Source organism: Vitis vinifera, chromosome 13 (genome assembly GCF_030704535.1).
Source record: "Vitis vinifera cultivar Pinot Noir 40024 chromosome 13, ASM3070453v1".
Lineage (NCBI taxonomy): Eukaryota > Viridiplantae > Streptophyta > Magnoliopsida > Vitales > Vitaceae > Vitis > Vitis vinifera.
This window is the reverse complement of record NC_081817.1, coordinates 26,397,842-26,423,377: the sequence shown is the minus strand read 5'-3', so window position 1 is coordinate 26,423,377 and position 25,536 is coordinate 26,397,842. Positions and strand designations below refer to the sequence as shown.

The 25,536-nt window shown below is 41.4% G+C and overlaps 2 protein-coding genes across 3 annotated transcripts; both read right to left on the bottom strand.

The window, feature by feature from the left end:
- Positions 1 to 14,870: 14,870 nt before the first annotated feature.
- Positions 14,871 to 17,751, bottom strand: LOC109123777 (uncharacterized). The gene is made up of 2 exons (XM_019224636.2): positions 15,156 to 17,751; positions 14,871 to 15,047 (listed from the first exon to the last, which is right to left on the bottom strand). Exon 1 carries the CDS (start codon positions 17,601 to 17,603, stop codon positions 15,204 to 15,206), a length of 2,400 nt encoding a protein of 799 aa, XP_019080181.1. The 5' UTR covers positions 17,604 to 17,751; the 3' UTR covers positions 14,871 to 15,047; positions 15,156 to 15,203.
- Positions 17,752 to 20,207: 2,456 nt separating this feature from the next.
- On the bottom strand, positions 20,208 to 23,809 carry LOC104881299 (uncharacterized). 2 transcript variants are annotated; one of them, XM_010660962.3, is made up of 2 exons: positions 23,692 to 23,809; positions 20,208 to 23,064 (listed from the first exon to the last, which is right to left on the bottom strand). In XM_010660962.3, exon 2 carries the CDS (start codon positions 23,061 to 23,063, stop codon positions 20,562 to 20,564), a length of 2,502 nt encoding a protein of 833 aa, XP_010659264.1. In that variant the 5' UTR covers position 23,064; positions 23,692 to 23,809; the 3' UTR covers positions 20,208 to 20,561. The 2 variants fall into 2 exon arrangements, with proteins under 2 accessions (XP_010659264.1, XP_010659263.1); XM_010660961.2 differs by having other exon boundaries at positions 20,208 to 23,069; positions 23,692 to 23,805.
- Between the last annotated feature and the right edge of the window lie 1,727 nt (positions 23,810 to 25,536).

Below are 25,536 nucleotides of genomic sequence, written 5' to 3'. Positions count from 1 at the left end.
GCTCCCGAGCACCATGCAAGGCCCCATGGCACGGACAGTGGCGCGCATCGCGTGTCTTGGCTCGACTCGTGGGCACCAAGCAAGGTCCCGTATGCGATGCAACACGCAACAGAACTGCAAATTATAAAAAGCACCCCAGACCGCAAAATGGAATTGGGCACTAGTGAAGACAATCGAATGGTCTTCAGCATTAAATGCACTTCAATCGTCTTCAACATTGAACCAACTATTTCAAACATTCAAATCAGGGTGAACAATATCCCACAGTTTTCCAGTATAAGCATCATTACAACTGTGACCAATCACATGACTACCCATCAAAACTTGAAGACCAACCCCGCATCTTATACAAAGAAGCTTCTGAGTTGGGATTGTGGTGGAGCAGGCGACCTCAAGTTCATGCAAGCAATGAAAGGTCTAATCCAACTGCACAAGCCCTCCATCGTAGTACTTATTGACCCAAAGGCCTGTGGTGCTGATGCATATGGTATTATCAAGGAAATTGGCTTCTCTGCAGACCCTGCCGACTTGACTTATGGAATTTGGGTTTTGTGGCAAGAAGAAGATGTGGATGTTGAAGTTACTTCATTTGCACCATATCAAATCAATGCATCGGTTCAAGTCTTCCCTGAAGCTTGCAATAATCCTCTCAATGGAATGCCCTATGGAGTACATGACAATTTTGAGCCATTTTCTCAACCTTCCAGCCCAAGTATCTTTTATACTTCAGAGGAATTTATTCACGCACCAACCTCAGAATGGGTTCTTCTGGGTAAGGAGGGTGAGACAGAACATATTTTGTTTCAGACTTAAGAGCACAGGGTTTTGTGCAAGTATCCATCCACATTCTTAAGTCATTGTCTCTTTATTAAAAAGATGCTTCATGCTTGTATTTTGGAAGAGATGTTTCTCATAAAAGACAAATTCCTCTATTTTTTTAGAGGAGAAGCTGTTGTATTTCTAACATTTCCACATAGTGGAGATTTCTTTGAGCTCCTAGTTTCCCTCCACACTGAAGGGGTTTAATCTTGGCCTAGTACCGTCTTGTTTGTTTGTTTGTTTGTTTGCAAAAGTAAAATTCTCATGGGAAAAAATATGATTGGCAGAATAGAGAAATGACCAAATTGAGCAAAAATATTTTCTTGACTCTTTTGAGGCTAAGCTATCACCACCTTCCAAGTAAATCTAAACTTAACGGTTGTCTTTCCTTTTATTTTTTTTCTCTACTTTTTTTGTCCTTATATTTTATTTAAAATTTCTCCAAAACCAAATATAACCTAAGTTATGTTTAGTTTTAGAAAAAAAAAAAGTGAGGAAAATAAATAAATAAAAAATAAAATAAAAAAATTTAAAATTAATAAATTAATTTTATATATTATTTCAAACTTATTTTACCTATTTTATATAAAGATTAAATACTTTTGTTAGAAATTAAATTTAGATTCCCAAGCATTCACAATTCCAACCTAGAGTAAGAAAAAGATCAACCTAGTACTTAGTACATGTGTCTTTTAACTTCTACTTATCCTGAAAAAAATTATGTACAATCCAAACCCATTTTTCATAGTCAAAATATTCAACATTAACTACGTACTATTATAGAGTCCCATGGAAATTAAACTAAGCAATATTTGCACCTTCACCAGTAACCACCCCCACCTTTTTGTTTTAAACCGATAACTTTTTCAGTTTAATATTCGGACTAGTTCTAAAAAACATTGCTCTTCAAAGCAAAGATCAGCCAAGCTCATGCCCAGTGGCGCAGGCTAAAAGCGGGTTTAGATGTGGGAGGGATTGGGCTTTGGCTTGAAATTCTCAGGTTACACCCGGATTATTGGTAGCTTAACAAACCATAACACCATTACCACTCTTCAATCGTTGTTACCTTTTCTTTATTCATTCCACTACAAAATCCCCTTTCACCATTATAACGGCCGTCATCACCCTAACCTCCTTTATGAGTGTTGTAGGGACCACCCTTAAGCGTACACGTGGCGACCTCACAAAGCACTCCTCTTTTGGACATGTGGCACGTCCAACCCTCTGTCCGGATGTGCACATGGACTAACACGTGGCACGTCCAAACCTCCATCCGGACGACCATGGGATTGGCATGCGATACACACCTCCCCTGTCCGAATGTCTTGTCCGGACTCAATGGCTAGTGTCTCAAACAAGAGTCTTGACCGCGTTTCGCGGGCAATCATTATTCATTTTACCAAAAGCATGCTCAACATGACCTTCCTGGGTCACTTCAGGCGACCTGCCACGACCTGTCCTGCGCCGCCTATAGGATAATGATGGCTTTGCCACCCTCTAAGCACCATCATGACAACCAAAAAGTCTTCCCACCATTCCAAGGGACAATGCTCTTGGCACTATAAAAGACCCCCACCCAGTCAGAGAAGGTAAGCATTCCTAAGAAGAAGGGCCCCATAAAAATATCAAGATGTTAGAAAGCAAAACTAACAAAGGCATCAGAGGGTGTGTCCGGACCCCTTGTCTGGACATCTTTTGTAGGTCAAAGGAAGGAAGTATCATCTTCAGTTGAGAAGGAGAGTACATCAGGCAAACTGTAGTGGTTTTGGTAACGCCAGCCCTCAATATTGGCATCGTCTATGGGAACCAACATTGGCAAAGATGTCCACACTTTCCAGAAGCCGTTTGTCGGCCATGAGAGATGAGGGCTATTTTGACTAGCGCGAAACCATGGAAAGACGATAGTTGGAAAGCGAATGACAAATGCAAGCCCTGCTCTAAGAAACAAGGAGGCTTAGAGAAGAAAACGATGTGTTACGGATCCAAGTTTCGTCCTTGGGACCTCCTCACAACCAACAATTGAGAGGTCAAGGGGCAAATTCTAGGCATAACCAAGGGACAGCATATCCTAGAATCGTCGGGGTCGCCCCTGATATGGGTAATGAGCGGCCTAATGAATGACCCTTACCTACGTATCATGCTCCATAGGATGAAAGCTTAGACTCCACTCGTGTCTCATCAAAGAGATAACGTGACAAAAGACCCCAGTTGTCGGACACAATGTGTGCGAGGCTGGGACCATAGGATCCTGGTAAGGAGAGGCCACCTACGGCTGCGACCTGGGAGACGTATCCCAACCCCCCAGTTGCACCCACCACCTTGGGCAATCCCCTACATTAAGCAGTGCGACAAAATGGAGGGAATTCATCAAATGAACCTCCCCCAGGCTCCATCAATAGGCGGTTGGACGACATGCTCTCCACGCCTTTTAGCTAGCGTATTATCAATTACGAGCCTCCAAGAGGGTTTCTCGTTTCGAAATTTTCTGCGTATGACGGGTCTAGTGATCCGTTTGATCATATCATGCACTACCAGCAACTCATGACTCTCGATATGGGGAATGATGTCTGTTGTGCAAGGTATTCCCCGCCAACCTACAAGGCCAAGCTCTTTCGTGGTTCCATCGACTCCCTATGAATTCTATTGATAACTTTCAGGATCTATCAGAAGCTTTTGTGGGACAATACTTGTGTTTCGCACGACATAAACAGAATATCAGCACTCTGCAAAACATAAAAATGCAGGAAAATGAGTTATTGAGGGAATTCGTGAAACGGTTTGGTCAAACTGTATTGCAAGTAGAAGCCTATAGCATGGATGGTGTCCTCCAAATTTTCAAGCGAAGCATATGCCCAGACACGTCGTTTTTCGAATCACTCGCTAAAAAGCCTCCCACAACTATGGACGACCTGTTCCGGCGTGTGAACAAATACTCAATGCTGGAAGATGATGTACGCGCAACCACCCAACAAATCCTGGTTACCGAACAATTGGCCAGAAATGACGCGGAAAGGAGTTCCAAACATTCGAACCAGTAGAGGTCGTCCGACCGCAGACAAGGCGAGCAAAGCCACCCGGAGCTGCCACCACTTACACCCCTTACCGTGTCATATGAGAAACTTCTTCCAATGATCCGCGAGCTATCCGACTTCAGGTGGCCTAGACCCATCAAAGCGGACCCAGCCAAGAGAGATCAAAGCAAGAAATGTGCTTATCATGAAAAGCATGGGCATACTACATAGCAATGCAGGAGTCTCCATTACTTGGTAGAAAGACTCATAAAAGCGAGGCACCTAAAGTAGTACATCAGCTCAGAAGCCAGGAGATGAGAGACTTCCCAGAGTCGAACCTCCGGGACCCCTAGGGCTCCAATCGCCCCCAGGGCCGTAATAAACTACATCAATGGAGGACCCCTGGACGAGGAATACGATTCCAAATGAAAGAGGCAAAGGCTGCTACGAGCAGCGTCGATACGCGAACCTATCAATTCCATCCAGCCCGGGTTAACCGACAAGAACGCCCACCCAATATACAGACAATCATTTTCCCTCCAGTATACCCCACAAGACTATTGCAACCACACCGCGGCGCCCTTATTCTATCTCTTGGGATTGGAGACTTCGACGTGAGATGGATCCTAGTCGACCCAGGCAACTCGGCCGACCTCTTGCAGGCATCAGTAATCAAACAAATGGGACTCGAGCCCTCCAGCCTAGAAAACCAGGGACGGATTTTGTCAGGATTCAATGGAGCGACAACCAGCTCCCTTGGAGACGTTGTGCTACCAGTCCAAGCAGGCCCAATCATCCTTAACGTACAATTTTCAATAGTAGAAGATTTATCCCCCTTCAACGCCATTTTGGGACGCACCTAGTTGCATTACATGAAAGTCATTCCTTCCACATACCATCAGATGGTGAGCTTCCTCATCGAAGATGGACAGATCGATCTATACGGCAGCCAGTTAGTAGCCCACCAATGCTATCAGATAGCACGAGAGGTCGGGCCCAGCAAGGATCGCGAGCTACTTCCCTAACCTGCAAACACACTTGACCAATAGCAATTACAGAACCCAACGGATAAAGATCCCCCAGTGGCAGATCCCTTGCGAACCGTCCAAATCTCGGAGAAGAACAATCATCTCACATATATTAGTTCCCTTTTGGCACCCGGGGAGGCTCAAAGCATCAAGGAAGCGCTCTGACAAAACCAAGACGTTTTTGCATGGGCGAATTCCGATATGATCGGAATCCATCCATCAGTTGCCTCCCACCGACTTAACATCTTGCCCTCATTAAGACTTGTCCAGCAAAAGGTTAGGCGATTTCACCCGGACGGGCAAAAGATTATTCGGGACGAGGTGGACAAATTATTGGAAGCCGGATTCATTAGGGAAGTTGAGTACTCAGATTGGTTGGCAAATGTGGTGGTGGTCCCCAAAAAGGAAGGGAAGTGGCGAGTGTGCGTTGATTACACCAATCTCAACAATGCATGCCCAAAAGACAGCTTCCCTCTACCGCGGATAGATCAAATTGTGGACTCCACTGCCGGGCAGGGGATGCTCTCCTTTCTAGATGCCTTCTCCGGATACCATCAGATCCCCATGGCCCCCGCAGACAAAGAAAAAATTGTCTTTATAACGCCGCATGGGCTTTATTGTTACCAAGTCATGCCTTTCGGACTCAAAAATGTCGGCGCCACCTATCAAAGACTGATGACAAAGATCTTCAGACCCTTGATTGGTCGCACAGTGGAAGTATACATTGATGACATAGTGGTCAAAAGCAAAAATAGAGAAGATCATATGCACCACTTGCAAGAAGTTTTTCACCTGCTAAGGAGATATGACATGAAACTGGACTCGTCCAAATACGCCTTTGGCGTAAGCGTAGGGAAATTCATGGGATTCATGGTCACCCAAAAAGGAATAGAAGTTAGTCCTAATCAAATCAAGGCAATCATAGAGGCACCCGTCCCCAGGAACAAAAAGGAGTTGTAGCGCCTCACTGGCCAACTCGTCGCACTGGGACGGTTCATAGCCCAATTCACTAACAAATTGCGACCCTTCTTCTTGGTGCTAAGGAAAGCCAACGCAACTGGGTGGACGGATAACTGCCAAAGCACCTTCGAGAAAATCAAACATTACCTTACACAACCACCCATCTTGAGCAGCCCCCAGCCTAGAGAACGGTTGTACATGTATTTAGCAGTATCGGATTGGGCGGTTAGCGCTGCTTTGTTTCTTTGCCTGACACACAAGGAGCATAAACCTGTTTATTATGTTAGCATAGCAATGGCCGATGTAGAGACGAGGTATTCGAAGATAGAGCAAACTGCCTTAGCCTTGCGGAGTACCGCATAGAAGCTCCTCCCATACTTCCAAGCTCACCCGTAGTCATACTTACCGACTAGCCCCTCCGTAGCATCCTGCACAAAATGGATCTATTCGGAAGAATGCTCCAATGGGTCATAGAGTTGAGTGAGTATGGAATCGAATATCGACCGAGGATGTCCATGAAAGGGCAGGTAATGGCTGACTTTGTGGTAGAATCTCCCCAACAACCTGCTCGAGACAGGGAATCGGATAAGGCAGAGTGGTGGACCTTACAAGTCGACGGAGCCTCTCGGTTGTCAGGATCCAGAGTGGAACTGTTGCTACAATCTCCAACTGGTGAACAACTAGAGCAAGCCATCCGATTGGGATTTCCTGCGTCGAACAACGAAGCCGAGTACAAAGCCATTATGTCTAGATTAGACCTAGCACTCGCACTATTCGTCTAAGCTCAGAATCTACAACGATTCTCAACTCTTTGTAAGACACGTACAGGAGGAATACGGAGCCAGAGACGAGCACGTGATGCAATTTCTAATAAAAATAAGAGACACCTTGCAGCGGTTGAGTGAGTGGACTATCGAAAAAGTCCCCCGGGCTGACAACGTACGTGCTAACGCCCTAGTAGGAATAGCTACCTCGCTTCCCATCAAAGAAGCCATATTATTGCCCATATATGTGCAAACTAGTCCCTCCATCTCAGAAGCGCCTGCTTGCAATGCTATTGAAGAAAGCCAATAGTGGACAGGCGTTATAAAGGAATACCTCTGGACAGGCGCTCTACCTGAAGAACCCAAGTAGACTGCCTGTTTCGCCCTGATCGGAGAGTGTCTTTATAAACGATCTTTCACAAGTTCCTACCTCGGGTGCCTAGACCACTCAGAAACCCAGTACGTGTTAGCGAAGCTACACAAGGGTATATGCGGCAACCACTCTGGAGGACGATCTTTAGCGCGTTGCGTCCACTCACAAGGGTACTATTGGCCCACTATGAAGAAGGACGCGACGACTTATGTCAAGAAATGTGACAAATGCCAAAGGTATGCACCCGTCCCGCATGTGACATCTAAAACGTTGAACCCAATAACAAGCCCTTGGTCGTTCGCGCAATGGGGAATGGACATAGTGGGACCCCCGTCCGTCGTAGCTGCCTAGAAGAAATTCATGCTCGTTGCCATGAATTACTTCAGTAATTGGGTAGAAGTAGAGGTGTATGCTAGCATCAAGGACAAAGATGTCACGAAATTCGTTTGGAAGAACATCATTTTCCGGTTTGGAATCCCTCAAGCAATCATAGCCAACAACGGTCCGTAGTTTGATAGCATTGCCTTCGGAAATTTCTGCTCGGAACTCAAAATAAACAATTTGTATTCCACACCACGCTATCCCCAAAGCAATGGACGATAGAGACAACGAACAAAACCCTACTAACAGCCTTAAAGAAAAGGTTGGAGCAAGCCAAAGGAAAATGGGTGGAGGCACTACCCGGTCACTCGTGCCATGACGCGTGCCACGGGGCATTGCATAGTGCCCGCGAGCCGAGCCAAGACACGTGACGTGTGCCACCGCCCGTGCCATGATGCATGCCACAGGGCCTTGCTTAGTGCCCACGATCCGAGCTAAGACACGTGACGCGTTCCACCGCCCGTGCCATGATGCGTGCCACGGGGCCTTGCTTAGTGCTCACGAGCCGAGCCAAGACATGTGACTTGTGCCACCGACCGTGCCTTGACGCATGCCACGGGGCCTTACTTAGTGCCCATGAACCGAGTCAAAACATGTGACGCGTGCCACCGCCTGTGCCTTGACGTGTGCCATGGGCCTTGCATGGTGCCCGCAAGCCGAGCCAAGACACGGGATGCGTGCCACTGCTCGTGCCATGATGCATGCCACAGGTTCTTGCATGGTGCCCACGAGCTGAGTCAAGACACATGACGCGAGCCATCGCCGGTGCCATGACGCGTGCCACAGGGCCTTGCATGGTGCCCGCGAGCTGAGCCAAGACACGTGACGTGTGCCACTGCCCATGCCATGACGCCTGCCACAGAGCCTTGCTTAGTGCCCAAGAGTCAAGCCAAGACACAAGACGCGTGCAATCATCCATGCCTTGACGCGTGCCACAAGGCCTTGCATGGTGCCCGCGAGATGAGCTAAGACACGCGACGCGTGCCACCGCCTGTGCCATGACTCATGCCACGGAGCCTTGCATGGTGCCAGTGAGCAAAGCCAAGACACGAGATGTGTGCCACGAGGCCTTGCTTAGTGTCCCCGAGTTGAGTCAAGACACAGGACTCGTGCCACCGCCCGTGCCATGACGCATACCATCGCCCATGCCATGACGCATGCCACAGTGGCCTTTCATGGTGCTCAGGAGCCAAGCCAAGACACATGACGCGTGCCACCGCCCGTGCCATGACACGTGCCACAGAGCCTTTCATGGTGACCAGGAGCCAAGCCAAGACACGTGGCACATGCCATCGTCCGTGCCATGATGCGTGCCAAGGGGCCTTGCTTGGTGTCCATGAGCCTAGCCAAGACACGCAACCCGTGCCACTGTCCATGCCATGATGCGTGCCACGGGGCCTTGCTTAGTGCCCACGAGCTGAGCCAAGACACGCGACGTGTGTCATCGCCCGTGCCATGACGCGTGCCACGGGACCTTGCATGGTGCCCGGGAGCTAAGCCAAGACACGCGACGCGTGCCACCGCTCGTGCCCTGACGCGTGCCACAAGGCCTTGCTTGGTGCCCACGAGTCAAGCCAAGACACGCGACGCGTGCAACCATCCGTGCCTTAACGCGTGCCACAAGGCCTTTCATGGTGCTCGCGAGCCGAGCCAAGACACGCGACGCGTGCCACCGCCCGTGCCATGACGCATGCCACCACCTATGCCATGACGCGTGCCACGGGGTCTTGCATGGTGCCCACGAGCTGAGCCAAGACACGTGAAGCATGCCACCGCCCGTGCCATGACTTGTGCCACGAGGCCTTGCATGGTGCTCGGGAGCCGAGCCAAGACAGGTGACGCGTGCCACCATCAGTGCCATGATGCGTGTCACGGGGCCTTGCTTGGTGCCCATGAGCCCACCTAAGACACGCGATACGTGCCACCGCTCGTGCCATGAAGTGTGCCACGGGCCTTGCTTGGTGCCCACGAGCCCACCCAAGACACGTGACGCATGTCACCGCTCGTGCCATGAAGCGTGCCACGGGACCTTGCATGGTGCCCGGGAGCCGAGCCAAGACACGCAATGCGTTCCACCATCCGTGCCTTAACGCGTGCCACGGGGCCTTGCATGGTGCTCGTGAGCCAAGCCAAGACACGCAACTCGTGCCACCGCCCATGCCATGATGCGTGCCACTGGGCCTTGCATGGTGCCCACAAGCCGAGCCAAGACACGTGACGCGTCCCATCGCCCGGGCCATGACGCGTGCCACGAGGCCTTGCTTGGTGCCTACGAGCCGAGCCGAGCCAAGACATGGGATGCTTGCCACTGCCCATGCCATGAAGCGTGCCACGAGGCCTTGCATGGTTCCCACGAGCCAAGCCAAGACACGGGACGCGTGCCACCACCCGTGCCATGATGTGTGCCACAGGGCCTAGCATGGTGCCCGCAAGCCGAGCCAAGACACGCGACGTGTGTCATTGCTCGTGCCATGACGCGTGCCACGGGACCTTGCATGGTGCCTGAGAGCTGAGCCAAGACACACGACGCGTGCCACCGCCCTTGCCATGACGCGTGCCACGGGACCTTGCATGGTGCCCCTGAGCCGAGCCAAGACACGTGACGCGTGCCACCATCTGTGTCTTGACGCGTGCCACGGGGCCTTGGGTGGTACCCACGAGCCAAGCCAAGACACATGACGTGTGCCACCGACCATGCCATGATGCGTGCCACGGGGCCTTGTATGGTGCTCAAGAGTCGAGCCAAGACACGGGACGCATGCCACCGCCCATGCCATGATGCGTGCCATGGGGCCTTACATGGTGCTCGTGAGTCGAGCCAAGAAATGCGACTTGTGCCACCACACGTGCCATGACGCGTGCCACGGGGCCTTGCATGGTGCTCGGGAATCGAGCCAAGACACGCGATAAATGCCACCATCCGTGCCACGATGGGTGCCACGAGGCCTTGCTTGGTGCCAATGAGCCCACCCAAGACACGCGATGCGTGCCACCACCCGTGCCATAAAGCGTTATAGACTAAAGTTGGGAGGAGCAGCAGCCTGTTTTGGGCCTTGGTGTAAGTTCGAATTGAATGATGTGTTTACTGATAAATCATTGTTTGGTTTTTGTGAAGAGGCAACGAAAGGGGCTTGTTGTGGTGGAGAAAAAACAAGGTCTTGTCTTGGTGCTGGATTCTTATTGATGGTTGTCAGGGTCGGGAAAAGAGATGGGGGAGACGTCTGTCGTTGTCGTGGTTCTGAAGGTGTCCTCGAGCAGCCAGAAAGGGTTTCCTCAACTGGGATAAATGACGTTTTTATATTCATTGAAGACGATGATGTGCTTTCTCCGAGCTGGAGATGTTGCTTTCCCTCTATTGACTTATTGGGTCTGCAATTCTTCCCAATATGATCTGGGAAGCTTATACTGGCAGATGTAGTAGCTACAGATTCTCCTTTTGTAGCCTTGGATTCAGCTGTTGGATCAAGAGGAGTCTCTTGTTCAAAGACTATAAACCCTGAACCAGATAGTGCTAATTCATTTCCAAGGCAGCCTTTCTGATATGGTTCTGACTTTCTTTCTTTTGGTTTGGGCATGGAGTTGGCACTAGGGGCAAGGACTATGAGGTGAAAGGTCCTGCTACAGGTGCCCAACATGACCCTTGTATTGGATTTGCTGCTAGGGTTGGCCAATCTTTATCTGGGAAAGAAATGGACTCTTTAGATCTATTTCAACGCACAACCGGGCAAATCTAACCCTTTCACGTCTTTCAGTGATGGGGTGGATCTTGACAGGTTTACCAATAGCTGCTCCGACCCTTAACAGCACTTCCTTATCGTAGTATTCCATGGGGAGTTCCAGGAGGTCAACCCAAACCTTTAAATGGGTGGTGATGGCCTCTGAAGGCTTGAAGTTAGGAGTCCATTGACGAAGAGTGATATAGTGTTGATGGATCAACCAGGGACCCCCTTCAAGTACTTTTTCACAATCCATAGGAAGTGAAAAGTTTAGCAAGAAAAAATCAGACCCAAGTACAAAAATTTCTAGGGTTCCCTTAGGAGACCAAAGGCTAAGAAGGACGATCGTAGTAGTATCGCAACCGGACCCTTTTGCCAAGGACTTTGGCAATAAGGCAATGCTCCCATGGTGCCCTTAGAGAAGCCAATTCGGTTGAGGGAATCTTGATGTTTGGGACAGTGGAATCAGTACCATCGTCACCATTAGGACCCGAGGGGTCTGAATTACGCATGAGGGAGGTCCCATGAATGGCAGTTTTTTCACTGGTTGGCTTGGGAATAGAGATTGCAGATGAAGGTTGGGTGGTGAAGGGTTGTGGGGAAGGAGCTTCACTGTTATGGTTGTTGTGGGGGATGGAGCTTCCATGGTCGCCTATGGAGGTGTTCTTGTGTTTTTCCATGGGGGTTTGCTAGCAAGAAAGCATAGAGAACCATCTATAATCTTAAATATTTGTGGCTGATGTGACAACTTCCTTTCTAATTAATATTAGAATCAATTAATATACCTTTTGAATGATAAGAATTAATTAATTGATTAACAAGGTTTATTCATTAATTTCATGCCAATGAGTTGGTTGTTGCATTTTGTCAATTAAGTCATGAGGAAACAACAAAGAATTTATGGATTATGGACAAGAGAATAGTCATAGTCTATGTAACACCCCCACCCCCACCCTCTATAATTCAAATTTAATGGAAGTAACAGTTGTTTTGGGGATGTCTGGGAGTTCGTTGAGTTTGGAACAAAAGAATTTTAGGTCTGTGAACTTAGAAATTTGAGAGGGTTGTTTACATCAGTTGATTGTCAAAAGTTTAAGAGGAGAATGCAACAATGTAAGAGGTGAGAGAGAAATAGGATGAGCTATCTTAAAAGGAGATAATTCTAGGAGAGTGATGAAGGCTTGTGGTGAAAGAGGTTGACTTATGGCGGTTATGGTGGATGAAGCTTCCATGCATGGTGGCGGATGGGGGTGGTGTTGTGTTTTTCCATGGTGGATTGCTGGCAAGAGAGTGGAGAAACCAATTAATACATATAGAGCTATCTTGATTTTAAATATTCCTGGCTGATGTGACAAAAGCTTTCTTCCCTAATGAAATGCGAGCTCGTATGATAGGCACATCATTTTTTATTTCTTTTAATTATCCAAGGAAAGAACGTAGAATTTACCCATTATGGTAGAGAGAACATGTCATGGGTTTGAAACTTTGGATTTGAAGACTTTTGGGACTCGTAGAATTTTTGGGCTTGTTGGAAATTTTGAAAGGGTTGTTTTTCTTAATCTCATCTCAATGAGCCTTCAACATTACATATTAAACAAAGATCTTCAAAACCCTTTCAAAGGTACTTATATTGGGAGGGGATTTCATCGGCAAGATACATTAGGGTTATATTTGGTTTCCAATAAATTTGAGAGAAAATATTAAAGAAAGAAAATAGTGAAGAAAAATTGAAGGAAAAGAAAAAATGAAAATAAATAAATTTATAGTTAATAAATTATTTTTATATTATATTTTAAACCTCATTTTGCTTATTTTAATTATGATATATAAAGATCAAATAATTTGAAAATATATAAATTTTCAATTATATTTGATTTTTTTTTCATACCATAACCAAATATGGAAAAATTATTTTTTTTTAACATTTTTTTTTATTAAAACCTTCCCAAAACCAAACATAACCTATATCTATTTTTGATTGGACAAGGAGTTCAACCTCTCACTTGGAAGAAGCGTTGATATTAAAATCTTGTATCAAGGGTTAAAAAATGGAAGGAAAAGAGTCAATTTCTCATTATAATTTTGACTGTCTATGATCTTTTGGATATTGTAATTAATAGAAATAACAAATAATTATACTCAATAAGATATTATACATCATACAATAAAAAGTGAAAAAAAAATAATATACAAAATCTTAGTGTTCGATAATTTGAAAAAAAAAAAAAAATTGGAAGTCATTCTACTATCTATAATTTGGCAAGTGTTTGCTTTCTTTTTTAATTATATGAATGATTAAATTATTCAAATTTTATAAAACAAAAAATATTATTGTTAAATACGCATAATCATTTTATATATATGTATAGGCTTAACAGGAAGAGGATTGTACCATAAAAAAAGCAAGGAGACCAACCTCTCATCTTTCAAATATACAACATAGATTCTAATAATGTAATGTAGTTGGACTCTTGTGTCTATATGAATGAATAATCTTTTTAATGAAAATAATATCTACTAGGTTAGAGGATAGTAAGTTACAGATTCTGTCTCGAAAGGAACTTATCCATTTTTTTGGATCTCAAAGGGTATCAATGAATGGAGGTTTAGTTGATAGGGATGGTTACATTTTTCCAAAGAAGTTATAAGTTAAGGTACATGAATCAAACTACCAATACTATATTAAAGAATGATTTTATACCCACAGATGAGTTTTCTTGATTTCAATCTATGTTTTAATAAATAAATTAATTACACATATTTTATTTTAAATTTTATTTAATTGATTACTAAAAGTAATAAAACCATCATTTATATGATAATTGAATATTAAAAATATAAATAGTATAAAAAATCATATATAATTTTGAATGTTTTTATTTTAAAAAATTAAAAATATAAATTTAGTCAAATTTTGCTAAAATATGAAAATAATAATAATAATAATAATAATAATAATAAAGTTATAATATTTTATATGTAAATTAAAATTAATTTGCTAAGATAAACTATTAATATAATTTTTAATTATTTAAATAAATTAATATTAATAGAAAAAATTATCCCCATATATTTGTAATAAAACTTTAGAAATTAAATTTTAAATAAAATATTTCATATAAATCAATTATAATTTTTTTTATTTAAAATGTAATAAAACATGTTTTAATAAAAGTATTTTTAGATTTTTAAAATAAATAAATATAAATATATTAAAGGAATTTAAGCTAATTTTTTTATAAAAATTTGATAAATATTATCTTTAATCATACTTATATTAATTACACTTATAAAATAATTTTAATATATGTATTATTCCTTATTTTATCATATTTTTTTTTAAGTTTTCTAAGCAATTTTGAACCATTTCTATTCTATCAATATATTTGTATTTACCGATATTTTAAATTTTGATTTTAATCAAAATTCTTTTCATTGATTTATCATGAGATGGAAAACACTGTTGCCCCCATCCTGGCTCCCCAAACCATAGAAAATCTATGGATGGAGATGGGATTCTATGTCCTACATCATCCCCAGAAAGTGGGCGTACCCTTTGCAAGGTTGGTGGGCAAAGAGGCTCCTCTGGATTATAAAAATAATTTGGGCCTCAAAGTTGAGCAGATGTATGTGCACAGTGCATCATGTTGCAGTGACCGGTAAAACCAACTTCATAAAACATCCAGGCCTTAGAGAAGACTTCAACTGCTGCTTCAACCTGATCTGGTGTAGAAATGAAGTAATTTCATTTCCATATCATCATCCTAGGAGAATTTTACTTTTGCGGGAAAACAAACAAACAAGGCACCACACCAAGATTTCACGTGGAAACCCTTCTGTGAAGGGAAACCACAAAATCAAAGCAATCTGCACTACGTGAAAACAGTTCACATACAACACTTTCCCCTCTAAATCAAAAATAGAGGGACGTCCTTAACATCAAACTTCTCTCTCAAAGCACAAGTATGCTTTTCGACGGGCTTTCACCATCTAACCTCAAAACCAATCAGACCATGTTTGAAACCTGGAATAGAAAATGGGAATGTCATTCCCGCGTACCAAATATACCTTGATGTCTAGTGAGGAATGGTATTTGACCTCACATCCATGATAGGGCTATTTTTTGAGCTATCACTCTGGGGGAGCAGAAGCTACATGGTTGCACCCATCTTTTGTCTCTCAAATAGAAAATCTAGTAATGGGGCGGGGATTCTGTGTCGTACCTCGTTCTCAGAAAGGGAGAATTCGCTTTCCGGGGATGATGAGTAACGCGGCTCATTTGGATTATAAAAATAGCCTGCTGACCCCCAAGGTTGAGCACATGTATCTCCATAGAGCATCCTATTCTGGGCCTTGGCGATTACTTCAACTGCTATGTGAACCTGAGCTGATGTAGATGAAGAAACTTCAACATGGACATCCTCTCCTTTCCACAGAATCCAAATTCCATGAGCCAAACCATCAGGGACCAAGAGGTGTGACCCAGAGAAGCCAATGTCCTTGATGACCTGATTTGCATCAGCACCGAAAATCCTTGGCTCAAGAAGAAGTATGATGGAGGGTTTGTGCATTTGGATTAGTTCCTTCATTGCTGGCACGAAATTGAGGTTGCCTGCTTCAGCATGGTTCCAAACTAGGACTTTTTTTGGATAAGATGCAGGGATGGTCGCCCAAGTGTGATGCATAGTGCTACTGGTTTCTGGCTGGATGAATCTTATCTTGTGCTGATGTGCAGTTCTTGAGAAATTGACACGGATTCCAAAGTTGGGAGTGTTTGGTTCAGTTCTGAAGACCCGTGGAGTTCTTTGAATGCTGAAGTCGTTTGGATGGTTCTCAGAGCTCAGCTCCATTTCTTCTCCTCTTTTCCTTTCTGCATCTTCTGGATCTGAAAAGTCTTTTATTTCCAGGGAATGGAAATTGAAGTTGGGCATAGGAGAAGGTTGAGGAGAGGCAGTCTGTTTTGATGCATTAATGGCGGCAGGGAAAGAAGTGGGGAAGCAAGAGGCTTTCTGTAGTGGAGAAGCCACAAGGCCTTGTGTTGGTCTTGGATTATTGGTGACAGATGAAGTTACAATATGATCCAAATTGGAAGAAGCTTTGGAGGTGGAGGAAGTGGGGAAGCAAGAGGCTTTCTGCTCTGGAAAAACCACTAGGCCTTCTGTTGGTCTTTGAGTGTTGCTGACAGGTGAAGCTACAATACAGTTCAAATTGGGTGAAGCTTTGGAGGTGGAAGAAGTGGGGAAGCAAGAGGCTTTCTGCGGTGGAGAAACCACAAGGCCTTGTGTTGGTCTTGGATTGTTGGTGACAGATGAAGTTACAATATGGTCCAAATTGAGTGAAGCTTTGGAGGTGGAGGAAGTGGGGAAGCAAGAGCCTTTCTGCGGTGGAGAAACCACAAGGCCTTTTGTTGGTCTTGGATTGTTGGTGACAGGTGAAGCTACAATGTTGGAACAGGATTCTGTTGGGGAAGGAAGCAGGGGATAAGCCTGGTGATTCTGTGGTTGCTGCAAGGAATCTTGTGGCAATTTGGCCGACTTACCAGACAATTTAGATGACATCTTAGGCTCTAAAGATGGAGGCAAATGACCGGTAGGAGTCTCCATGGGGCTTGGCAACTTCCCCACAGCAAGTGGCACATCCTCAGCTCGGACATATGAGGATGTACCTTCGCCAGGTTGGAGATGCCGTTTTTTCCCCAACAACTTGTTGGATTCTAAATTCATCTCAACACAAGGAGAGGTTATACTCACAGAAGTAATTGCAGATTTCCCTCTTGGTTCTTTGAGTACTGTTGCTGGAAAAAGAGGATTTACTTGTTCAAGGCCCCTGGCCCTTAAACCTGACTTTGATCCACTGTTGGCTCTGTGACTTGGAGCCTGTGAAGATTGTGGTAAAGGAAGCTGCTGCAGTTGCCCAACATGACCCTCGTATTCAATCTTCTGCTGGAGCCCAGCAAGATCTACATGGGCAATAAGCGGGCGCCTTAGATCTACTTCAATGCATATTCTCGCAAATCTGCCTTTTTCCTGTCTTTCAGTGATGGGATCAATCTTGATTGGTCTGCCAATAGCTTCTCCGATTTCAAACAGCACCTCCTTGTCGTAATATTCTATTGGGAGTTCTGGGAGGCGAGCCCAGACCCATGTGTGGGTGATGGTGGCCTCTGAAGGCTTGAAATTCTCAGACCAGGGACGAATAGCAATATAGTACCCATGGATCAACCATGGAACCCCTTTACGTACCTTCTCATAATCCAGAAATTCCGAAAATTTTAGCACGAAAAACTCACACCCAAGTTCAATGATTTTCAGACTTCCCTCAGCGGACCAAAGGCGAAGAAGATGATCACGATAGTATTGCAGCTGGAGCTTTTTGCCAAGGACCTTGGCGATGAGGCTATACTTCCATTGCTCCCTCAGACGTGCCAATTCGGTTGGGGAATACCTCAATTTGGGGCCATCACCAAGGTCTGAATTAGGAATGCGGGAGGTCCCATCAGTGGGAGCATCTTCACTAGTTGTTGGATTGGAGGGAGAGGTTGGCGAAGCCATGACTCTGGTGGTGTTTCTGGTTTCAGTGGTGACTGTGGCGGTGGAGGAACTGTTTTTCTGGTTTCAGTGGTGAATGAGGTGGTGCTTGAACGCGTTTAGTGGTTTCGATGGCGGCTGCGGTTGTGGATGAACGCGGTTTTGACAAAAGCAAACTTAAGCACTAATCCCTAAATAATTGATTAAAAAATCAATATTTTTTTTAACTATCAGCAATTCTAAACCAACCAAAATCTTTGATAAACTTGAATATATTTTTCATTAACTTTATGAATATATTTTTCATTAACTTTATGGAAATGGACTCCTTGTTTCATTTTGTCACTGAAAATTTTGAGGAAATCACAGTGGAATATGAACAAAAGAAATAATCATAGTCTAAATATTTTGTATATGACATGGGAGACTGATAAATCCCGATAAGCATTTGAGAGGCTCATCAATCATCATTTGAGAGACTCTGATAAAGATATACAATGAATTTTAGAGTCTGTCTGATAATGTTTTTATTTGAATTATTTATGGTGAAAGTGTTTTCTCTAAAAATTGTCAAATATTTCTTTAAAAAAATATTATAAATAATTTTTTAGATTTTAAAAATATTTTTTAAATTTTATCAAACACTTATTTATTCAAACAAACACTTAGGTTTTTGGATTGAATGGATAGTTTGTGATGATTTATTTATGCAAATCTCATTTATTAAGTTGTTGACATGGAAGTTAAAAGGGAGATTGAACATTAAATAACATTCTAGATACTTATGTTGTCCACTATCAATGTCCAAATACTTTTGGTAGTTATTACTCAAATTAGTGAATATTTATTCAATCCAAATATACATATACATTCATGTTTGGACAGATCTCCCTCTTTTATGATACAATAAATCCACAACGAGAGATGATTCAGTTCTTGAACTTTTCCATTTTGTTTTTTACATTGACCACAAATGGGTCTCCTTTTTTGTACTTTCTTCTTGCGGATGTTGAGTTTGTTTTTACTTGATTGAAAATTTTTTAAAAAAAAAAAAAAGAAGAAAAAGAGGAAGTAGGTTTTATTTAAGAAGAATTGTGAATCATTGTTGATGATTGTTCTTTGATAAAAAATTATTATTTTTAATCTAATATATAATCAAATAATTTGTTTTATTTAGAAAATTTATTATATCATGACGATATTTATTTATTAATTTATTTTAGAAAAAATATATTTTTCAAATTTTTCTTGTAATCATAAAAATGATTATTTTATTTTTTTAATAATATAAATATTTATATTTTTTTTAACACAAATGTGTTATATATATTTTTATAATAAAATTTTTTTTAATTTATTATAATATTTTTTTATAATTAAATTTTATGTCTTTTTGGTAATTTATCAACATTAAAAGTGTTTTTACATTTACAATATTGTCTAAAACACTATTAAAATCATTTTTCCATATTCTAATAAAAGTATTTTTCACATAGCACTACACAAGGAAACGCTTTTGGTAAAAATACTTCAACTAAAAGCATTACCAAATAGACTTTTAATTATTTAAGCATTGATTTGAATACACGTCTATTTTTTATTTTTAAAAATTAAAAAAAAATAGTAATAACTTTCATTTAAGATAATAAAATTTTCAAACATTTTTAAAAAATTATTACGTTTTAAAAACAAGTTTTTTAAATCACTATTAAAATTTATGGAATATTACATAATAAATTATTCTTATAAAAATACTATCAAATCAATTTTTTAAAATTTGCATCCAAATATTATGCGATCATTTTTAAAAGCGTTTTTAATAAAAGCACTACTAACAAAAACACTTTAATCAGAATCAATCCCAATTTGGGATAAATGCCAGCTTTGGGGTGGATCCAGTAAAGAAATGCACCCTAAAAAATGTTTAAATCAACCCTTTATTGAAAACAAAGGGATTTTCACCATATACAAAGAATGCAAACCAAGCAATCAAACCTCTAGCAACCAGCTTCATGAGCATCCAGAAATGGAAGCTTTGAATTGGGAGTATATTTTCAGACTAACAAAGAAGAGTCACCACTCAGTCAGGAGATGAAAGATGCATAAACTAGTAACCAAATTCTCATTCTATTGATGATAGCCTCACACCCACAAGCTCCTGCAATTCTCTGAGTTCTTAACCCAGTAGCAAGGTATGCCATCTTTTCTGTATATGATAACAATTCTGATTATTTTAGTATGAAATGGATGGGTACTGTAGTTGCTTTGGAACTTACAAGGAATCTGGTAACTTAGAATCAAGCAATCACCAAGAAATAGCACTACTGAGAATCTTAATCTTGACTAAAAATCATGGGGGAACCTAATTATTTTTGTGAAACCATCAATGGATCCACCAATGTGTTTGCATACAGTAGGAAAACTAAAAGATGAACAGAAAAACTAATAGATCAACTTCATAGTCCTTGGGAAAAAGTTGAGTGCTAGGCCAAGCATGAAGTCTAATCCATTTGGAGGGTGATGGCAGTTTAATCTTACGAATCAGGTGAATGTTTTATCTGCTAATCATATATTCTCTGAGAAGAAATTTATTCTAGCAAACAAACGACAAGACAGCAAACACGAAAATTTAACGTGGAACCCTTCAGTGTGAAGGGAAACCACAAACTCAAAGCAATCTCCATTATGCATTGTGTTCCAAATACAACACTTTCCCCCCTAAAACATAAGAAAGGAAATTTAGCATGGAACCCTCAAGTGCAAAGGGTAACCACAAACTCAAAACAATACTCCATTATGCGTACATATTCGGAATACAACACTTTCCCCTCTAAATCATAACAGAGGAACTCCCTTCTTGAGAAACAATTCTTCTAAAATGCAAGCATGAAGCTTCTTCTCAATTAATTGAGAGAATGACTATGAATATGGATGGAAACTTGCAAAGCTCCAGGCAAATGGCAATGAGAAAACATAGAGCTCTTAAGCCCAAGATGAAATCTGTCCTACCTCAACTTCCTTTGAGAAAGGAACCCATTCTGAGGTTGGTGGGTACATCAGGCTCTCTGAAGTATAAAAGAAACTTGAGTCCCAATGTTGAGTAAATGGCTCAAGATTGTCATCTACTTCATATGGAATCCCATTGAGGGCATCAGTATCAGCACCAACTCCACAAAGCATACCATCGAAGGCTTCAGAGAGGACTTGAACTGACAAGTGAATCTGATGTGGGGTAGATGAAGTAACTTCAGCACGGACATCCTCTGTCTGCCACAAAATCCAAATTCCATGAGCAAAGCCCTCAGGGTCAATATGGTATTGGCCAGAGAAGCCAATTTCCTTGATGACCTGGTCTGCATCACCACCAGAAATCTTTGGTTCAAGAAGAACTACTATGGATGGCTCGTGTAGTTTGATTAGATCCTTTATAGCTCGCATGAACTTGAGCTCACCTGCTCCACGACAATTCCAACATAGAAGTTTCTTTGGATGAGGTTCAGGGATGGCTTTTGAGACGTTCTGGTATGTTCCTGCCTGTCCTTTTGGCAAAGGATGCATATTGTGATTGGTTTTGGAGGGACTGAAGCTTATGCTGTGATGATTTGCCTTTCCAGTAGGCAAGGGTGAGATGCTCACGCTAATTTCAATGTCTGAAATAGCTGAATCAATGCTGAAGACTGTTGGACTGCTTTCAGTGCTCAGCTCCTGAAATAGTTGAACCAATCCTGGTATGCTCTTTATTTTTCGCTGTTTTGTTGAGCGCTGCATCACTTCAGAATGGAACTGGATGGTGGCATCTGGCATAGGAGAAAGCTGAGGAATGGCACTCTGTTTTGTGGGTTGTGGCTGGTTCAAACTGAGTGATGTAGGGGCTGTGCAGGATGCATTCTTCATAACTAAATTACTGCACCGGGGGGACCAGATTTCAGTGGGTGTAGAAGTGGTGCGGAAAGAAGCTGGTAGTGGCAGATAAACCTCATCATCTTGTGTTGGTTGCTGGCCCTTGCTGAAAGAGGAAGCTACAACTTTGGATGAAGATAATGTTGAGGAAAGAAGTGGGGAAGAGGTGTGGGGTTTCTGCACTTGCTTCAATGAGTCTTGTGGCTGCTTGACTGACATAGGATTACACAATCTAGACAACACTTTAGGTTCTACAGATGCCTCCACATGGTTGGAAAGGGTTTCCTCCGGCATTGACAGCTTTGTTGCCGCAATTGGCAAAGCTGCAGACAAGGATTTACCCTCTCCAGCTTTGGGACATTGCTTTTGCCCCAATTTAGATCCAATGTTCTTCCCATTGTGAGGAGAGCTTGTACTCACAGAAGTGTGCTCAGATTTCCCTTTTGAAGGCTTGGGTTCAACAGCTGGATCAAGATGATTTTCTAGTTCAAGAACACTGAACCTTGAACCTGATGATGACAATCCGGTTCCAGTCATAGCTTTCTCTTTTGGGACCTTAGGACCCTGTGATCCTGAATCTGTTTCTGTTTTTTGCGGGCATTTGCGCTGCCAACAGGGAACTCGAAGCCAAGTGGCATCAATGGAGGTTTTTCTGTTGTTGGAGGCCACATTTTGTGAAGCATTAGGGGCTCCAAGGGGATTCGGGTGTACAAACTTTGTATGTGAAGAGGAATAAGAATGGGTTGGATTGGCAATCAGGGGCGGGCATGGAGAATAATCCTGCTGCAGTTGCTCAACATAACCCTCATATTCAATCTTCTGCTGGAGTTCACCAAGCTTAATTTGGGGAAGAAGTGAGTGCTTTAAATCTACTTCAACGCACATTCGCGCAAATCTGCCTCTTGCTTGTTTTTCAGTAATGGGGTCAATCTTGATAGTTCTGCCAATAGCTGCTCCAATCTGTAACAGCACCTCCTTGTCATAATATTCTATGGGGAGTTCAGGAAGGCGAACCCAAACCTTAGCATGAGTGATGGTGGCCTCTGAAGGCTTGAAGTTAGGAACCCATGGACGAAGAGAGATATAGTAGCCATGGATCAGCCATGGAACCCCTTTAAACACCTTGATATAATCTGTAGGGAGTGAAAATTTTAGCAAGAAAAATCCATAACCAAGGTCAATGATGTCCACTGTTCCCTCAAGAGACCAAAGACGATGAAGATGAGCTTGGCAGTATTGCAACCCGACCTTTCTGCCAAGGACTTTGGCAATAAGGGAGTACTTCCATGGTGCACTTAGGTTTTCCTTTTCGGTTGAGGAAAGCTTGATCATTGGGATATTGCAACTGGTATCACCACTGCCATCATCCAAGGTATCTGATTTATGGATGGTAGGGGCCTCATGAGCAGAAGTCCCTTTGCTGGGTGGCTTGGGGGTAGAGGTTGATGGAGGTTGGGTGATGCTGGCATGTGTTTTTGAAACATTAGACCAAGCCAGAGCCTTACTGTTCTTCTGCATTTCATTCTGTAAGCTAAGAGCTTCATCGTATTCACCGATCATGAAGGTGTTGACCTGCGTTCCCATGCTGACCTTATCATCAGAAGAAATGAAGAACATTAAGACAGCTTAAAAACAAAATATAACAATAAAAAAGGGAATACGAGATAGTTAACAAAAACATCAATCTGGGTTAACCATCCAGCAATTCTAGATTAACAAACACAAGATAGCTGCAACTTCCATCATACCAATAACAATTTTGCCTGAGCAGAACATATCATTAAAAACTTTAGTAACTGAAGAAAGAAAACTCTTAAAACTCCATAAAACTTCAATCATTCACCACAATAAGAAATCCCCAATTTCATTTGGGTGTTCCTAATGGGATCTAACTACTGAGGAATTGATTTTCAAATATTGTCACCCCAACTGGGCTAAACCAAGTTGCAGTGAACAAAGAAACCCGTCACAGTTGTTTTCTTCATGGATTGTGTTATAATTAAGCCACAAAAACAAACAAAAAGCACTTCAAAAAGACATGACCCAGATATGATTTCCTCATCAAAGAATGTAGTCACGCACCAACCTAGGATACCATAAATGAACATGTTAACAGATCCAACATGGTTACAAGTGCATTATGGCTGCACAGGAGAAGAAAAAGCAAGCTGTATTTCTTTCTTGGCAACCAAACAGGAGGGTATACACTTACCTAAGATCTTGGTGCTTTCTCTGCTTCCTCCTGATTCACCTTTCTCTTCCTCCTCTCTTATGTTTTCCTCACCATTTATTGTGGTTTATTCTTCCTTTCTCGCTCTTCGCTTTTACTAGTTTAGTCTTTTCCAGTGTCCTTTGTGTCATTAAAAAAACTGACAGTTCAAATCATTGGTTGTTTTCTTCTTGATTTAATAAATAAGAAAAACATTCATAAACAACGTTTGAATATAAAAGAGAAAAGAATTCCTCACAAAGTGAATATTAAAATTGTAATTTTATGGATTAATTTAATCCATTTTCTTTGAGATTTTGATTAAATATATCTAATAAAAAATAAATAAAAATAATAAAATAAATATTTAATAAAATTTCAAATTTATAATAATTAGATGTATTTAATCGAAACAAAAATCTTAAAAAAAAACAAATGAAATTAACCCTAATTTTAATTAAATCATTATAATATAGGTGTGCTCAAGAGGATTATTTTAATTATTTTTAAATTTTTTATTTTTATATGTATATTTTTTATTAGTTATTATTTTTAATTTTTATTTCTATTGTTTTTATTATTTTTATTTTTAAAATCTAAAAAGGAAAAAAGAGAATAAGATATATTTATTAAAAAATGGAAATATAAAAATAAATTTCATATAAAATTATAAAAAGTTATTTAAAAGAAAAGAAAGAAAAAGGAAGAAACTTGGTCAACAAGTTTTCAAAAAAATAACAAATAAAATAATAAATAAAAACAGAAGACTTTCCTCCCTCTTTCTTATGCTTCTGTCCTACCATTCTCTCTCATGCCGTCTCTCCCCACTTTTTCTTTTTTTCCTACTCTCCCAAAGCTTTTTATAAATTTTATATATATATAATTAAATATCTTTAAAAATATTTAAAAATATTTTTTAAAGAACACTTCATATAAATATATCAATTTTAGTCCTAAAATACTATATATCAATGGAGATGATGCATTGAACAATTTATGCCACAAATTATTGTATCTTAAGATAACTAATGCGGGATTATTTTGCTCATCAAGATCATCCGATACAACAAAATTTGAATTCAACAAATAATGAGTCACACATGCATTTAACACGTTACATGTATTCAAAAGATGACACATGGCTCAATCCTAAACGGGATACATATTTACCACATCAATCAAACAATGTTAGTTATCTCTTTAAATCATTTGAAGATAATCGTGATTGATGAAGTAAATCGTGGATTTGTATTATTAAGATCATGATCAGACATATTTAGAAATGATGTTAACTATTCTCGTACATAGATAATTGAAAATGTTACGCAAATATAATTTAAGGAGAATATTTAACAAATAGCATAATTAAACACATCTCAAACAAATTCTTCTATATTCATAAGTTTCATTTAATTCTACAGAAGGATCAATAATTTAGGAAAAGTGACAAGTACCATAAAAAAAACTTGCACAAGAAGGGGGAGAAAAATCAATAATTTAGGAACATAAAACTTGCACAAGAAGGTGGAGAAAAATCAATAATTTAGGAACATAAAACTTGCACAAGAAGGTGTATCCCAATCATCACCCATAAAGTGATGAAAAGTGGAAATGCTTTTTATCATGCATGAATTTATCCATCATCATATATGAAAAGGATCAAAGATCCTTTACCTCCATTTCATTTTGATGATGGACAAATATGATTCGAGGGTTTTTCTTTTACCAAAAAGCGATGACATTAGTTTACCTTATGTTTGTTTCTCAAGGATACATGAGGGAAAAAATAGAAGGAATGAAAAAGTAAATGTAAACAAAAAAAAAATGATTAAAGGTAGTAAATTATAT